Source organism: Thunnus maccoyii, chromosome 10 (assembly GCF_910596095.1).
Source record: "Thunnus maccoyii chromosome 10, fThuMac1.1, whole genome shotgun sequence".
NCBI lineage: Eukaryota > Metazoa > Chordata > Actinopteri > Scombriformes > Scombridae > Thunnus > Thunnus maccoyii.
Genome location: NC_056542.1, coordinates 7,530,233 through 7,549,553, shown reverse-complemented (window position 1 = coordinate 7,549,553; position 19,321 = coordinate 7,530,233). Strand labels below are relative to the sequence as shown.

At 40.1% G+C, this 19,321-nt stretch overlaps 1 protein-coding gene across 2 annotated transcripts in view; it reads right to left on the bottom strand.

Annotated features, from left to right (window-relative positions):
- The window catches only part of LOC121906116 (raftlin-like), a 105,803-nt gene that overhangs the window by 57,415 nt on the left and 29,067 nt on the right, over nucleotides 1–19,321 (bottom strand). For both annotated transcript variants that reach the window (XM_042424791.1, XM_042424790.1), the window contains exon 3: nucleotides 4,823–5,000. In XM_042424791.1, the coding sequence (XP_042280725.1) occupies nucleotides 4,823–5,000 (178 nt within the window). The remainder of the gene's footprint in view (nucleotides 1–4,822; nucleotides 5,001–19,321) is intronic.

Sequence of the window (19,321 nt, the reverse complement as noted above, 5' to 3'; positions counted from 1 at the left end):
CTGTAGCCTTTTCATACAGAATCAATATTTTTCTTGTCCGGTTTCGCAGCAGCGAAGAGCTAAGGAGTGGATGGTTTGTATGAATGTCTGTGCATGCTGAAAGTGAGCTGAATTGTTCTATACAGCAGCATGGGAGGTGATTACTAATGGACACGATCTGCAGGAAGGGAGGGCAGATAAGGTGCCATGCATTTAAACTATATGACCTTCTGGGCTGGCTGCCTTGTTTTCACCAAAGTAACCCTATAAAAGATACATTTCAGTCATCTGTTTTTACACGCATTTATTCACTAAGGTGGAAATGTTGATTTATTGAAAAAGAGAGATTGTGATAAAGACGGAAACAGATTTTTTATAGATTGACCTTGATGTTGTAGTGCCTGCAAGTGCTATTTCTAGTGTGTACAAAACATTCATGTCATATTGCCACTCATAGTTAAGTGACAATCAACTGCGATCAGAAAGTCTACAAAAAAAAGATAAAAAAACAAAAAAAAATCCAAATGGGGGTCGCCCTCTATCTTCATCACTATAGAAGCTGATAAAAACACCACAGGGTCCAAGTGAACCGGAAGAAAAACTTGAATGTCATCTAAGGTAGGAAGCAGCAGTGAAATGACCTGTGATAAGATTTTTTTGGGCAATTTTTGCCTTTATTGGACAATGTGATTCGTTTTGAAATCTTCTCACATCTTCTTAAATATACTTGTATGAAGGCAGTTGATGGAAACGCGCACTGATTTGCATTTTTTTTTTCTCCCTGAAATTCAAAACTCACACATCATTTTGATGAAAGATCACCAAAAATGACAGCATTTGTCACTTGTTCAAACGACCTTATCTTAGCGTTACGAAGCGATCTTATGTGGCTGTGTAAGTAATTAATATTCTCATTCAGAGGCAAAGGCGGTAGCGTGACATTGTTAGAAGGCCACAAAATATCTTAAAGAGGAGGTCGGGGTGTCTGACTTTGGTTCCCTTCTTCTTCCAACAATCAACATTGTTTATTTTTAGCCATGAGCTTAATCTTTCTCTAACCTTTAGTTGCCTAAACTTAACCAGACTTTAAGAGGTGTCAGATCAGAAAATGCAGCATTCTCATTTTTAATGAACTGCCATCCTGAATTAAATCCTAGATAGATAAGAAGACAAGGCTGTGAGAAGTAAAACTGTGAGGCAACAAGTTTTAAAAGATTTTTTTTTTTTTTGCCTGCCAGAGACTTCCATTCCTTCCTGCGGCTGTCAAGTGATTGACAGTAAGCAGGGCATATCGTAACACTGTGCACTGCTCAACTCTGGCAAAATTACAGTAAATAATGATAAAACAGAAAATTTGACAAAGCAAAATTAAGTTGTCATGTTTTGCTGTGATGAATTATCTCACACTGTGGAGGTAGTTTCTCAGACAAGGAAAAGCAGCCAACAGTTTCTTCTGAAGAGAAGAAAAACAAGCCCCGATATCTCAAACAAACACCGGCAGGGATGGGGGGGGAGGGGAGGGAAGAAATAGGCAGGTTAGACAGTTGGCACAAACTTGAAACAGCTTTTCCTCAGGACACAATTTCTGCACATTCCTCCACCACCGAAGAATTTAAATTATCATCCACATACATTTGCACAAACCAATTAATTGCTTCCTTTCTAATTTACTACTTTTTGAGTGTATTATTTTTGCCGCTCCTATCTTCTGTTATGTTTTTGTTATTGCCGTCTTTGCTTACATTAGTTTTCTTCTTCTACACTGAATCCTTACATTTTCTGTTGCTACTTAGCTCTCCCATGAGGATCAACAAAGTTACATCGTATGTTATCTGATCTTAAATTCATCTTTTCACCAAGATTCCCTCATGTCTCCCTTTTGAATCACATCCCTGATACTCTATTCATTATTTTTTTCTGAAAACAACAACAACAAAACTAAGTATCTCTTTAGTTTTTATTCCGTCTTTCGAGCTGTTTTTCTTACATGATCACTCTGTGGTTGCAGCAGAATTGTCAGGGAACAGCTGCTCTGATTATTACGCTCCTTACTCTTGGTTGCTTGTATTATTAGGTATTGGTTTTCTGCAGTCATTGTACTGTCACTGTGGGTGAGACTGTTAGCTAAATGACTGAAATGTCAATGTAGATTAGTATCAGTGGTGTTGGGTTTAAGCACTGAAGAAATTACAGGAATGGGTTTGTCAGCGTTGAGGAATGTGTTTTAAGCTTTAAGGAATCTGAGGTGAATTCTGCTCAGGAACAGCGGAGGGTAAAGAGATTTAAACAGTACAATGTCAACCACTATACCAATACCCACAAACTCAAATGTACAAGAGCTTGTATGTGAAGGCAAGGAAGCTCTTAACACACATGAAGAAGAGGTGAAAAGTTCAAGAGCTGAATCTGTAACCTCTTCAGAAAGGGGCAAGACACACCCCCCTCTCACACATCCATGCCCTGCAGCCAGGAAATAGTGTTTCGGTAAACAGGCTTGGATGTTCGTTGGGCTCCAGAGCCAGACAGAGCAGCCACTTGGGCTTTAGCTGCTGGACACCGCCTGTCTGCATGTCACTACTTCCAGGAAAACAAACCAAAAGAAAAAAAAAGGTTCAATCTTTTTGACTGTCATGTTTTTACTTGAGCTGACTTTACAGTACATGGTCCTGAATAAGCTGATCAGGTTTCATGACCTGTCAAACCCGGATGCTTTTTCCCCAAAAGCTATGAAAGTTTTTCTCATGAGAGAAAGTGTTTTTTTTGTTGTTGTTTTTTTAAGATGGATTCTGACAAGACAAAAAAAAAAAAAACAATAACATCCATCCTCCACCATGGGCGTCGCCTGGCCAGAGCATTCAGGGGTTTAGCCTCAAAGATTTTTTCTTTAGCCCGAATAATTCTCCACCTTGAATGGTTTGTCACTAAAGAAAACAAAAGTGTTATAATTGTGTATATTCAGTTGATGGGGTTACTATGCTAAATGCTAGCTCACACAGTTGGTCAGTATGAAGAAAAAATGGATACACAAAGGTTTTTTACTGGTAAAGGGTGTGAAGCTGAAGCTCTGACACAAAAATCCTCTCATGTTGACTCATGAAAACAAGGTGTGTACATGTCTGTATGAGGTCCAAGTTACGTGGACTTGATATGAGCAAAGCATAAGTTATATACAGTTAACATACTTTGCATGTAGCCAGCTTAACTGTTAGCAATGGTGGCTCAGTGGCTACTTGTGTCTCCCCTTGGCTAGTGACACCAAACTAGCCTAGTCTTGTGTTAGATAGCCAAAAGGTTTTATATTTTATCGGTCTGGTAGTCCTACAAACAGTGATAACACCCAAGGCAAGTTTTATGAGTTATATACAGCTAACGTACTTTGCATGTAGCCACCTAAACCATTAGCAGTGGTGGCATAGTTGTGCCTCCCCTTGGCTAGTGACACCAAACTAGCCCAGTCTTGTGTTAGATAGCCAAAAGGTTTTATATTTTATTGGTCTGGTAGTCCCACAAACAATGATAACACCCAAGGCAAGTTTTATGAGAAACCAACTTTTTTTCTGATCACGTCATACATTGACAGCTAAGTTACCACAGCTTCCATAAAACAAAAAATGCATGGAAACAGTCTATTTACGCTCAGCCCCTGATGGTTAATAGTCCAGTCAATGACCCTGCCCTCCACTGTCCAACAGTCCCCCTTCATGCCCTTCAACCAGCCTTGTAGCCACTCCCTGGCGTCCTGCCCTGATGGAGGTACGCGCCTACCCCCACAGTTCCCTGGACAGAGGGGTTTGGGCACAGTGCTGGAGGGCAGATGTAGGGGGTGGCGGTGACTTTGGGCGATACAGCTGGTTATGACCAGCACATTGAAAGGGCTGGAGATAGAGGATTTAGATTATTGCTGACTCACATCCAAATGCAGCTGCCCATATGACAGCTTGCTGAGCCACAAACAGATGTTGTGATGCTCTTGTGTAGATAATGACGCGTTACTGAAAGGTTGTAGGACTGATGTGACATGCACCATGAACTGTATTCTCTTAGGTTGTCGCTGTTGTGGAAATCTTTCTCCTCGCATGTATCCCACATTAGAACAAAATAATTTCTGACACATACTGTATGTAAATAAACCAGTCAGCATATAATTTTTGTACCATTCAAGACATGAAGATAAAGCAAGTATTTTTCTGCATAATGACACCTATTAGAGGACATTAGTAATCTCAACATTGTCTTAAGTGACCATAATGGCTACATCATTTTGTGATAACAATGGCCTTATTCTCAGGGGTGTAGCAAGGAAGTCTGGGGTCCCTGAAAGATGATTGCCTCAGGGCCAGACCCTTGCCGTAGTTTATTAAAATACTTTAAGTAAAGGCCCTCTCCCTTTAACTGCCACAACCTTTCATCTCAGTGATGAGGATGAGGCTTATTACTACAAAAAAGCCTTTGTGTTAACTTGTGGAAATTTGTAAGTGAGGTATATATATCTAGGACCAATTACTATCAGTTGTCATTTTAAAAGAAAATGGTGTTCTTTTTCAGTAGGAGTCGTAACAATTTTTGGGTGAAATCTCAATAAATCCCAAAGATATGAATCTCAGTAACATCTGGTTGAAAATCAGTTTAAACCCAAGAAACTGCTGGTTGGAAACCAAAGTTTTAACTCTTTTCTTCTCCATCCATTTATTCATTTGAGATTATTACACATTATTTAAAAAGACTTCTAGGTAGCAATAGGAACATGTAGAGAGAGAGAGAGGAGAGGGATACAACATGCATCTTAACCACTATCCCGCCATGAGGCCCCATTACACATTTAAATATCTCACGTGGCTCTTACCCGTCGCTGAGTCGGACCAGTATGGCCCGGTAGAGCTGGTGTTGTGGGCTGTTGGACTCTGGACCACAGGGGTGGATAAACGGGTGAACGGCCGCCAGAACGAAGCCCTGCTGGTAAAGCTCCTGCAGCTGGCCTGGCAGCTCCCGCACTGACGAGAGACGCAACGTGGACGTCCCACCTGAGAGACACAGAGAGGGAGAGAACGTGTGACACAAAACAATTTGTGTGTGGAACGAATGAAAAGGTAATCTGATTTGGAGACATTTTTGCTGCTCATTGCTCATTGCTGTGTTGTTTTGTATCTGGAAACAACTTTGAAGTTTCACTCGATTGCCAAACAGAACAAGTAGGACTGTGACTTCTGTTTATTACATTTGAATCTTCTGTATTCCTTGTCTGTAGGCAACCCTGTCTCCTAGAAATTACGTTTATATATTACTAATTTGCAACAGCAAATATTATGATATTGCAAACATTTGGCAATACAAATGAGTATAAACTGGGTTGGAAACAGGGTTGCTGTCAGCCAAGGCTGTCACTGCTCACATTCATAATTCAATTATACAATTATACATGTTTATTCTAAACAAATTAGAGCTGTGTCTCTAAAGCAATCACCTCCATTATTATTCCATTATTTTTCTCAGGAAAAAGACACAACATTTACATTTAGAACTTGATTCCCTGAAGTATATGTGTATATATTTAAATACATTGTGTTACCCATTGTTACTAAAAGCTGTTTTTTAACCGTAGCCTTTACAAAAGCCCTTTAATTCTTAATTCCTCTTCCCTGTTGTCCTCACTTAATTTTGTGACATTTACAGTACATTTGAAAATGTTACTAAGAGCGATTTAGCACAGCTCAGACGTCCTGTTCTTCGTGCAGCTCGGTGGGTTGAGCGGCAAAAAAATGTTTTGTGCTCACAGTTTCAAGTGATTCAAAACAAAACTGACAAAAGGAAACCACATGAGAAACATTTTCCACTGCAATTCTTGGTTTTTGCACTATTTCTGTCCCACTACGTCAAGAACATGAATTACACTACTTTTTCACAACAATTAGACTCTTTTTGATTTCTGTGCCATTCATGTTTGAAGAGTCCAGCACAGCTAGATCTACCTAATGTCACACATTCTTTAATGAGAAAAACCAACAGTACAACAGAGACAGGTGCCAGAACTGAAGACAAGACGTAAAATTGCTTGCTAAAAAAAAAATTAAAAATTACCATGTGAAAATTTGCAATTCAGATACCAACACTGATTTTAAAAACATTCCCGGTTTGTTTTGGCAATTAGCATCATGCTTTTCGCTCCATCCCCTCAATCTGGGAGTTAATAAGAGTGGATCAAAATCCAATCAGAGCTGATTGCTTAGGCTCTGTATCACAGCAGCTCTCTTCATTCTGACACTTAGATTCCTTCTCAGCTCAACTTAACTGTCCAAGTGGAGCGAACGGGGGCCTGACATTAATGAGCTGCAATCAGTGAGTGGACGGCTGTTTAAAAAAAAGAAAGTTAGGGACTGAGTTACCGTGCAAAGCTCTTTCTCAGCATTATTTCCTCCCAACCCCTCCCTGGGGGAGGAAAACCTGCAGCAGACAGCCGCTGGTGACGGCTTCATTCAGGGAGCAACCAGCTGTGTTACAACAAACCACACACAGCTTCTGTCAGGGAACATCAGCCAATCAGGATGTATAGTAATGAGTGCGGGAAGGGAGAGTAGTTTAGGTTCAGGAATGGGAGCAATTAGATTAGAAAATAAGGAAGATGCGAAGCTTAATAGCAGGAAGGAGAAGAAGATGGACAGGAAAGATGGAGGAAGAAACGGCAGAGAGGTCAAAACAGAGAGGAAGAGAGGGAAGGTTAGAGAGACCATAATCGGGACGGCGCTTGGCCCCAGATGCATAACGGCTGGGATCCCAGCAGTATGCTGTATGAGGCGACATTTACTGCAGGCCAAACAGCTGGGGTGCATGGGAGAGCGCCAAGACAAAGAGCTGGATGCAGAATGAGAGTCTGGGGAGATGAGAGGAGGGAGGGAGAGAGGGAGGAGGTCTGGTTGTCTGTACGAGCTGTCACAAGATGTGGGAAATGCCGCTATGGCTAATTAGATTCAATGAGACCATACTGTACGAAAGGTCCAGATTCATGAGAAAAGTCAAAGTATAGAAGTTCAATGGGAGGTCAGACAGAGGGCAAGTGGGGTGGAGCTGGCAGGAGAGACGATGCCAGTGGGCTTTTTCTTGTGTTTTGGTCTCAGGTGACTTCAGGAAGTCTAACACTGGCCAGTATAGTCTCTGACAAGGCAGGAAAAGCTCCTTTCAAAGTGTAATTAGATACAGACTACTAATAATCAGCTTTAATTAAAAAGACTAGATATGACGGACCGTGTGTCTTTGATGTATAATCTGTTTGTGATTAACTAATTTGGCTCCAAAATTTGCAAAACCTGAACTTTAATTGGTTTACTCTCTCATTATCAATGTTACTATCATCGTATAAATAAACATTTTTAAGTTGTACTTTTTTTCCCCCACGATGCAACACTCGGACATCTGGGGTCATATTCCGGTCAGTCAGTCATCTTACATTTAAATTCCTTACACACTCTACACTCTTCCACACACTGAGTGTTGTTTGTTTGTTGTTAAAGTCTTGGTAAATGTGTGCTTGCTTGCAAAGTTGTTCTGCATAACATCTGTGTAATTTATTACATTTGGCCAATGCAAAGTTTTTTGGCTCCTGCGGCACTAGCATGCGGATTTGTTGTCCGTATTATGTTAGTGACTGATTTATTGAACTATAAACATGTACAGCTTCCATTTTATATTTTATATTTTACATGTTTTTTTTTATATTTCACACATTATTTATTTGCACATTCAAGGGAGAAGAAGCCATTGGAGCATTTTATTATATACTGGTATGATTGTTGGTGTGACAAATACAATTTGAAATAGTTGAAGGGGGGGGGGAGTAATTACATGCATTTCATTTATAGCTGCAAAGCTGACCAACATTAAACAGAAACATTGCATGCTATTGACTCAAGTCGAGTCTAATATATTTAAATAAACACTGTTTTTATTTGTGCTAGATGCATTCTTTGTTGAATGCTTTCTTAGTGGGTCCTGACTGAATGCTTAACTTAAGAGGTGATGTGATTGGACACAAAACACACAAGTGGACATGAATAGATGCAAATTGGCCCTGTGTGGTGCAAAGAGATGCATCTGCATGAATTGAAAATGTTTCTGCTTAAACAAAAGAATTACACTTATCCTGCTTTCAGATGTACAGTATTTACATAAAGCAAAGTGTAAAAAATCTTAACACACCATGACGACAGTTGATGCTGTTAGACTGAACAGTTTATGGAGCTTTCCTTCAAATGTCTTTGAGCCAGTCAAAAAAAAAAAAAAATGTATATCTAATCTGATTTGTGTCTTTTCAATACCTGTAATTGATTACAACTGTAATTCTTCAAGAATGAGATTATAATAATCCTTTTGCATGGAATATATCACTCCCCAACCCTTTCCACTTTGACAAACCACACTTCCTCTGGCAGACCAATTCAACCAAAGCTCATATGTGCGACATTGTTCCACTATTTCGTGAGGGCTGTAACACAATAGTGTGGCGTGCTTTCAGCGTGCCACAGTACATCATCAGAACTGCAACAGAGGAAAGAGGGATTTCTGGAACAAGCCTTCTAGCACCAATCAGGAGGCAGCCCCTGTGATGTAGATAGAGAGCTGATTCAGTTTGGATCCCAACTCTTCCCCTCCAGGCACAAATCCAGAGGTTCATTGTGAAACCAGTAAAGAAGCAGAGGAAGAAGAAGGGGAGGAAAAAAAAAAATCATATGCTGTCCCCTCAGGGTAAGTGAGTGCTTTGGCTAAAAATACTCCAAATTTCTCAATCACACTCTGTCCTACTGCGCCACAATGCAGGAGCTTTAGAAGTTAAAAAGCGTGGAGGAATTAACACAAAGAAATAGGCCGCCATCGCAAACGGGTGAAACGTATTCGTCTTCCCCACCCCCCCACTCTGCTCCTCCCCCTTCCTCCACCGCTGACTGCCTTTAGAAATGGAATTAATCCTTCTGTGATCTGTAATTTTGTTTTTTCCTTCCTTCCCTTTTCGTTTTGGTGAGACATGAACACCCTGTCCTTTCCCCAGAGGGATGCTATTGCGTGCGCGCATGGTTCATGAGGCGGTAGATATTAAGTGGAAAATGAAACTGTCTTTGCTTGCTCTCTGATCCCCTTAGTTGAGATGAGTAAATAAGGAATGGTTTCAATTAGGCAGTGGGAACACAGCCGCTGGCGTCTTCTTAAGTTGGCTTTAATCGCTGTGTGAGCTGCTAATAATCTCATCCAGAGGCCTTTAAATACACAGGCTCTACATTTATTTATCAGACCAAATTTTATTTATCATGCTGTCCCCAGAGCAAAGCGTAGCCCATTGCTAAGTTTCTCTGAATCTTATGCTGTTGTAAGGATGTTTACTCTGCCCTAAAATCGTGTTATCCAAGGAGAATCACTTTGTTTGTGTAGATGAGAGCAAATTAGCTGTTATAACTGCTGTATGCAAGTGTCAGCGTTGATGTCTTATCCTGCGAATATTCAGGCCTTTGAAGGAGCCTGTGGTCGATCAGAAAGGCAATCTGGTAAACCTTACATGGCAAACTGGCAGCCAATTACTTCACTCTGTCTTTTTGTTTACCCTGGAAGAAAATTCTCGCACATATCAACAGAGAAGAGCCCTAAACTCACAGGAACAAATCGCTTCGTGACAAATAATGAGAAAAAAAGAGGCTCCAGGGTGACAACCAACAAATTGGTTTTCTGGAAAATTGTGTTAGCGCAGATCCGTCAAGCAGACACTGCCATTAAACACAGAGGAGGAAACAAAAGCAGGGGGGGAATGTATGTACTGTATTTATGGATGTATGATTAGGGACTGATAGCTGTGTCTACAGGCTAATGGGAAGATGCATGATCATGTGCTTACTGTTTATGGTGGATGACAGGTCAGGGGTTGGAATAACATGTTCTATAAGTATCAAGCATTGTACTTACAAGACATAACAGACAAACAGTGGAGCCATTTAAAGTGTTGAAACATGAGATCCAAAAATGTCACGTCCATTACATCTATATTGTATTTCTTTATGGCTTTATTCATTAAATCAAATGTCAGACATCGAAAACATACGTTTTCAGAGAAAACAATCTCAGCTCAAGGTCCATCGAGTAGTTGCACTGGAGCTTTCAGTCATATGACATGATCTTTATCAGCACCTGGTGATGTTTCCAGGGATAAGAATGAACTTTGAACCTCAGCTTTGAAGCCAACATGGATGAGACAAGTCCTTAAAGTGCGATGAAAACTGGGTGAACTCCCTGCTGATGATGATATGATCAAAAGCTCCAGAACAGCTATTAAATGGACCCTGTGGTGAGTCTGTTTTTTTAACAACTTTCAGATTGAACCATTTGCGTATCCAATTGTAAAAACATGAGAATAGATGTAAGAATGTAGCTGAATAAATGTTAATATGTGAGCCCAAAGTAAAAAGAGAGATAAATAAAAGGAATAAATAAGAATAAGAAAATGTTTAATTATGTAAAAATACATATTTTTAACAAGGAATAAAGAGAGGAACTCAAATAGTCATAATATCCTGTAGGGAAAGAGTTAAGTAGTGAGACAGATTGTGGTTGTGTGTTTTCAAAGAGGGAAATGAGTCCGGTCTGGCGCTGCATTCAGTTCAGAGTGAAGATGTAAACACGCAGTTTGAATATGCATGCATGAGAGAGTTCATCAAAGGAGCAGAATAAATAATAAACATCCCTTCCATTTATTTCTCTGCTACTGACCTTCCAAACGAGGCAACCAATATTCAACTGACTCATCACTTGGAATTAGCAATGGCCCTCATTTCATGTTTCTCATATCTGGATAAAATTCAGATATGATTTAATACACTTATATTTACACTGTGTTGTACTGCCCTGCAAATCTGGATAGACCCTGACTCAGTCCAGTCCAGGTGGTGGTCATGTGACTGAGGCTGTTTGCCAACCACCAAAAATCTGGAGACAAAGTACAGTAGAAGAAAGATGAAGTAAAAGGAAGGAGATAAATAGAAGAAGAATAGGAGGGGTGAAAAGAAAGAGGAAAACATATTTTAAAACAAGAGGATGAGAAAAAGATGCAGAAGAAGCTAGAAGAAGGTAAAAAAGAACAAACAGGAAGAAGGAAATGAAGAAGAGACTTAACATTACATAACAACTAACACAAATACATGCATGACTCACATGAATGAGCAATGACTGAAAAAAAAAGTTTGCTGTGCCATAAGAGCGGTTGCTCGCTCCATTTTCTCACTTTCATTACTTTAATTAGAGATAAACACTACATACAACCGCACCTTGCACCATCCTGATGAACATAAGCACTGAAATCATTGGAGACGCTCTCGCTGAATCTTTATAAACTTCAGTGTATACAGAAATAAATTCTGTGTCATTATCACTTGATATTGTCAAGTGGCAAGACCCTGGAAGTTGCTATCTCTTCACATCACTTACTGACATAGTAACGCTTGAGGACGTGTAAAATTTGCATATGCAGCTTGGAGAGACAGATGCATTTTAATATTTTCAACATCTGGCTGGTATGCGTGTTAAACTACCCCAGGAACCTCCTTAAGAAAAGCTTCTTCCTATGATGGTTTGAGTAATTGGCATTGGTGGAAGAAGTACCAATACAGCAATGTAAAAATACTCCAATACAAGTAAAAGTCCTGCATGAAGAATCCTACTTAAGTAAAAGTACATAAGTAGCAAAATATACTTAAAGTATCAAAGTAAAGGTACTCATTTTGAACCTCTGACTGATATGTTATTATATATGACATCATTAGATTATTAATACTGAAGCATCAGTGTGTAAGCAGCATGTTACTGTAGTTTAGTCCAGTGGTTCCCAACCTAGGGGTCGGGCCCCTCCAAAGGGTCAACAGATATATCTGAGTGAGATGATTCATGGGAGAAAAAAGAAGAAAAAGAAGTTCTGATAAACAAATCTGTTTTCAGTTTTTTCTCTAATCTTTGATCTTTGGTGAAATATTAGATAACTTGAACATTTATTGAAATGAAAGCATGTGAGAAGTTTAGAGGGGAAAACCACTATTTGTTGGAGCTGTTAACAACTCATAGACATCTGAAATGTGACTCAGACTGCACGCTGCTTTTTGTAAGACGTCAAAAGCCAAGAATGTTGGAAACCACTGCTTTCATCTTTAACAATGTGTTGTATTGTAAAAGCTTGTTATATTATCTGTTGTGTCAAATCTTCATCTGAAAAGTAACTGAAGCTGTCAAACAAATGTAGTCGAGTAAAGAGTACAATATGTCCCTCTGAAATGTAGTGGAGTGGAAGTATAAAGTAGCATCACATGGAAATACTCAAGTAAAGTACAAGTACCTCAAACTTGTACTTAAGTACAGTACTTGAGTAAATGTACTTCGTTACTTTCTACCACTGGTAATTGGATAGCGATGCATCTTAAATACTTCTTGGTTGCACTACTGTTATGATTGTCGATGTTAAACATGGTCAAAGTTCAAAAACTTGAGGTGAACGTATGTAAAAATGCTCCCTGCAAGTCAAAAGCCTCCTCTGAACACTTCGTTTGCAATGTTACCTCTACTTCGTCCTTGTGATGACATCAGATTGTTCAGACATGCCCACTATAAGTTGTCTGCTCCGTAGACTTTGTTGCTAAGGTTGTTCCACGGGTTGTTCACATGATCCGCTCGCATATTTCAGATTGGAATCGGGCTCATACATGTACAGATGTATTTAAGAAGTTTCCATTCTGAGTGAAGAACGAGAAAAAGAAGTGAAATCCTACTAGTACTGTTTATTTAGCCTCTTGAGCCTCTGGAGTCTGCTGAGGAGCAGCTTCCTGAAGCTCCTGAAGGGGGCCTTAAAGAGACAGGAGCTAAAACAACCTGTTTCAGACAGAGGCTGAACTGAGGGGCTGCATAAAGAGCCAATATATGATAAATGAGGGTTGTTTTTTAACTGTAAATCATGCAAAGATATTCCAGTAGAGCCCCAGAATATAAATATAGACCTGGTAATGAGCATGTTGCTTCAAGCTGACAAAAAAAAAGATGATCCATGAAGTCCAGTGAGAAACAGATACATGAGTTTGAAGGCTTATCAGACGCTGAAATGCTGCACAGTGCTTTGTAATACCATGAGACGTGATTTTATAAATCTGTAAATCTATTATGGCTACAATTACTTTAAATTTGTCACAATTATCACAAACAAAGTAATATACCAGGAATGCACACTTGCATATATATTTGATTGGCCACTACAGCAGCAGAGTGCTGAAGCCTTCTGCGTTTGCATCCTCGCTGCGTCAACGGCCTTATTCAAATGAATGAGGGAGCTTCATGTTTTTATGCAGGGCTATAATCTGTCTGGACACAGTCTTACACTTGACTTTTGATATCAGATAGCTATCTGATCTGCCTAAGACACATAAAGCGGCCAAGTGTAAATTAGTTTACCCACATCTGATGCAAATATGGATAGGCCCAGTGATGTTACTGCATGGCCATTACTCTACAAGTGGCTGCTTCCACACTCCACTCACTGACATTACCGTGCTTGGGACAAATATCATGTTTCTGTCTTAATAAAAGAGAGATTAATTTACACATTTTCAACTAGAATGTATCTCAAACCTCCTCCTGACATTTGAGCAATCTGTGTCTAAAGCTCCTTGGTTGCATTTACAATTGTAGGCTAGCTGGTCTACCCAAAATGCATCAAGTAAGTAGAGGCAAGAAACAGGCTTTGCTTTACAAGCTTGAATCCCCAAAAGGTTTGGAAAAAGATATACAAGAGAAACATTTTTCCCTTTCTCCAAAAATGTTTGTGCGTTTGAGCATGGCATTTAAGCCCCAAAGAAACAAGTGAAGCTTTTGTTTTGAAAAGGGAGCACAGCAGGACAGTGTGTATGTTCAGTCAACTTTCTGCGGATAATTCTCACTTCCCATGAATAATAGAAGAAAAAAGATCACTCAACTTTGAATTGAAATCCTGCCTCTGACACTGGCTCACTTCCCCTTTTAAACCCATCTGCCATGTAAGCACCTCTGAGCTGCAGCCTGCCGCATTTCCATCACTCAACACATTTAAAAATAGATGAGTAAATATGAAATTAATAAGCTGAAAGATTGGAGGCTCGGCACACACACACACGCGCGCGCCACGCACCGCCTCTGGGAGAAATGGTTCGACCACATTTGCATGTGGGAGAAAATAGCCCGGCATATATTATCCACCCACTGCAGCTGATTTTTGATCCTGCTGCTCCTATCTGCCACATCTCTCATTCGGCGATACCGTCTTGCCTCATCATGATTAGAGAATTATTTGTTTCTGCTAATAGTAATGGCTCAATTAGCGACTGATGTGTTCATACTGGTACACAGCATAGAGGACAGGATGTTTTCTTTCTGATGAAAAGAAGTTGAGGGAAATGCTGCTGTGCCACTGGAGACAGGAGGAATTTATTTCTAATGTGACACGTTAGGACTTTCAGTACCTGAGTGAACAGTGAGTTAGCAAAATATTTAGCAAAATAGGTCACAAAGTGCTTTACAAGAGCATTACACAACATACAAGAGAGAAAACATAAGAGGATGAAGTGATCACCTGTGCCATGTCTTTAAAAGTACAAAACTAAAAACACAGATATGTCTTCAGCTGCCTTTTAAAAGAATCCACAGAGTCAGCAGACCTTAAGGGTTTAGGTTCGACGGCCTCAAAAGCTCAGTCATCACGGGTCTTTAGGTGGGTGCGTGGGACAGACAGTAAATTTAGCTTATTTGACCTTAGAGAGTGAGCTGATGAGTGAGGGTGAAGTAGATCAGCCATATACACAGGAGCCTGACTGTGCAATGCTCTGTAAGTAAGAGTGAGAATATTAAACTGGATCCTATACGCAGCAGGAAGCCAGTTAAGAGATATAAGTATAAGTGTAATGTGAGACCATCTATTTGACCAGGTGAGTAGTCTTGCGGCAGCTTTCTGAACTGCCTGCAGATGATCAAGGGCAGACATACTGAGCAAGGAGAGAGGTGCATTACAGTGGTCGATAGGAGATGAGATAAAGGCATGCATAAGCATCTCTGGTTCTGCATTTAAAACTACAGATCTCAGTTTACTAATATTTATTAAGTGGAAAAAACAAGATCTGGTCAGTTGCTTAACTTGAGTGTTGAACGAAGAGGATTGATTGTATATAACCCCTAGTGGGCGGCAGAGGAAAGAGGCCCGATACTTTGCACGATCATGTGGGCACCTTTTTCTAGAGCAACAACCAGAACCTCCGTCTTATCAGAATTGAGCTGTAAAAAAGCTAAGATAACCTCTAAGCCTCACTAGGTTTGAAATGAAACATGGCACATCAGTATTTTGTTTTGGTCGAACATTTCAATCCCATGCTTCTTTATAACTCCACTCTCACACATTTCAGAGAGAAATTGTCTTCCTCCACATGTTTTATGGCTCGCATGCACTACACATTTGCATTACAGCCTTCTGCTGTCAGCAGCAATATGTATCGTGTCACCTATGTGCTTGGGCACGTACATGTGATGTACACACCCGTGCATGTGCTAATAGAGTACGAGACAGTAACGAAACAGTGACTGGCTGACACTGACTCCATATCTCAACCCTATTAACAGACAAGGACATCAATATTGGATGATCTGCAAAAAGTTTTTTACAGCTCAGTATCAAAATTTTAAAACTTCTCGCTTTCCATAATATTCATGCATGGCAACTACATTTCAGCATTAAGTATACACCACCTGCACTGGCACTGAATGTTGGTGTTGGATATAAATCATGAGGAGACGAATCATCCAATATGAATGAAATTCCTTGGATACAGGGCAACAAAAACAACCACTTGGTGATTATACTGTGTTTCTTCTGACTGCGGCATTGCCGCTTTATTAGAGCTGCAACGATTAATTGATCAGTAGATCGTCAGAAAATGAATCGTCAACTATTTTAATTAATTTTTTGGTTCCAGCCTCTTGCATGAGAATATTTTCTGGTTTCTTTCATCCTCTGATAGTAAGCTGAATATCTTTGGGTTGCAGACTGTTGATTGGGACAAAATACGTAATTTTAGGTTGCATCTTGGGCTTTAGGTAACAGTGGTCGACATTTTTCTGAAATTTTATAGCCAAAGCAACTCGATTAATCAAGAAAATAACAGATAGATTAATCAATAATGAAAATAATCATTAGATGCAGCCCTGCTCTTTATATCTTTAATCATTCCACAGTGCCACAATTTATATTTCCTAAGCAGAATTATTAATGTAATCCATCAGGAAACAATCAGATATAAACCTGTGCACATCCACAAAATCTTGATAAAAGCGATACAAAATGAATATACTGTAATTGGCCTTTTTAAACTGAAAGCACCACCCCACTATTCTCTCTGTGAAGTAGTCATATCGTTATTCAGGGTCCAATTAAAATGGCCTTAGTCTCCTCAGGAGCTCTCCACTCCTGTGAGGACCACCTGCAGACTCCTCGCTCAGTCTCAGCAGCCCGCCTTGAGTCATTAGCCTTCATACAGGCTCAAAATGGAAATGCCACTAACTCCTTGTCCTCCTCGCCGCAACCTCCTTTATTTTTTTTGTCTCCTCTTCCTCAGCTCCGATTTCTCTCAACCCCTCTGCCACAGGAGGGGGAAGTTTCTCTGCTTGGCTCCTCTGCACATTTAGCCTATTTTTCTGCCTCTGCTCTCTGCAGGGAATCTGCCCCATTCTCTTCAACTCTCCTTCTGTCTCGCTTTTACCACCACAGCTCTCTGCACTTGCTACCTCCCTCCATCCATTCCCTACACTGTGTTGAGTTGAGAGGAGCAAAATCTTTGAGGGGTGTCTTCTACTCGTAATCTCTTTCTCTGCCTCAACATGTGAGTGTCTATTTTTCTGTATTTTTCTCTCATCTCTTCCTGTCTGTGTCAAGACAGCGGTTGCAAGCCAGGGTAAAGTATCAGCGGCGTGATGGTGAAACCAAAAAACTGAATGAGCTAAGACTTCGTGTTGTCGTTGTCATGCAGATTTCCTGCAAAAAAAATGTACATCCTGAGCCATACAGAGTGTAAAAATCAGGGTGGAGTTACATGTTGTAGATTTTAGCATTACAACAATTAAGAATGGGCGAAATGGATAAAATCAATGATTTTGTCAGCAGAGCGCAGCAGCTTAGGAATGACTGCTGGATAACAGGTTGTGTTAATGAGCCACAATTTAACTTTCAAATTCCTTCCATTGTCTGACAACAGAAACAGAAAAATAGTGTTTACAAAATATTGTGTTTTCAGCTTCATTAAAACACAGTATAAGTGATCACGGAGAGCAGGAGGAGACTGAACAGAGGTTGACACTCAGCAGAGTAACTGGCTTTCTGTTATATAACCTTTCATGTGATCATGCATTTTAAACATCAGTATAGCTGATCATATAACACAGCTGTTGTCAATTTTGTCAGACGATATTGCGACCGTAAAGTAATTACCGGACTGTCTGCCCTACTCCTTACTAGATGTTGGCTGTGAGGCAATATTCTTCCTTGCCAAATGAAAAGAAGGAGAATAAGAAGAGATTGAGCCATTTTAATGTGTTTCACTGTGGGCAGAGGTCTCTTCAAAAACAATGTGGAAACATTAGTTTGGAGGCAAATTATTTGAACATTTAGGCAGGTTGATGTAGTGTTTCCTCAACTGTGTTTTCTTGTTGAGCTGCAGTGGAGGGACAGTAAGATAAAGAAGAGAATATGGCATCAAAGTCAAAATTCTGCTACACAAGCTGTTCATGTTAATTAAACTAATATCTCCAATTCAGCACGGTATAAAAATACAACAAGCAGCACTTCTGAAGGACCCAATCATCCTATGACATATATTATTTGGATGCTACTCGAAGGTGAATTACATGTCATAACGATTCGCATTTCATTTTTTGGTTACAAATTTGAGTAAACTCTACATTATTCTGCAGATAAAAACAGAATTTCATTGGCTTTACTGTCCATTACATCCCTGCAGGGTGCGAACGGTATTGACCCCTCTGTCTTTTCACCTCTCTGTGTGACGAGCAGTCGGGGCACCTAATGTTGCAGACTAATCTATGTCTCTCTGCCTCTTTCTTGGATTCTCTCTCTCTCCCTCCATCTCTCTCTACATCTCTCTGAGGTCCAGGACAGCGTCATTAGCAGTGGGGGCTCAGAGTGCAGCTGGGTGGAGCCCTGGGGCAAAAGCTTTGTGCCTTAATTACCCACCTAATGAGTCACTGGGAAAGTCACAGGGCCTGCTGGTGCCCCCCCCCTCCCCTCTCTCACTCCCCCCTCACACACACACACACACTTACTGCATTCACTTACTTCATTCCTCGTTCATTCACTTATTGGCACACATTCATACACTTGCACTTGCCACATCCACCTAATGACTGCAGTTGTACTCGCCCACTCACTCACTCACACTCTCCCTAATTTACACACACACACATATATTTATTCACTCACTCAGTTACTTGTTTTTTTTTCCCTCAGGCTTAATGTCCCCATTAAGGCGGCTAAATCCAAACATCACAGTTTAGGTGTGAAAATAATACACATACACACCAACTCTGTCAGGTTATTTTCATAAAGATCTCCGTCCACGTTGAAACATTTCAACTGTACTGTAACAAAACAGATAAATCTTCTTCCTCCTCTTTCATTTGGACAGACACAACCCGGTTACTCTTTTTAGTCTCAGCTTGTTGAACTTTCTGTCTCCTCTATTTCTCCATCATCATCATTTACACTGTTTAAACACAGCCAAACGCACAATTCACATCACTCATTCACATTTATTTGTTTGATTCTTTTGTCAGACAACTGAACAAGTATGAAAATCACAGAGGTGATACCTGTTAACCACAGGTCCCTTTCACCAAATTTGCAACATGCAAGCTGTGACTTGCAACATGAGATAATTCCACTTTTTTGTGTTATTTTTTACATGTTTAAATAATTTTTAAAAAAAACACCATACTTGCGACTCATGCACAAGCATGCGAGAGGACTGTAGGACTCAGGTAAACGCCTTCACTGCAGCAATGAGACATTAATAAGGTCACTATTTCGTTCTCATGAAGTGGTCTGACAAAACGAACATAAAAAATGTTAATAACAACTCTTTTCGTGTGTGATCCGCTACACTGACACTGAAGATGATGATCAAAAAGAAAGTTAAAGATGACAGAAAGTTGTCTTAACTCAACCGACGCAGCTCCTGACTGTGACTGACCAGGCTTACATTATTATTTACCGAAAGCTCAGTTTTCCCCGTACATACTGAAACACAATGCC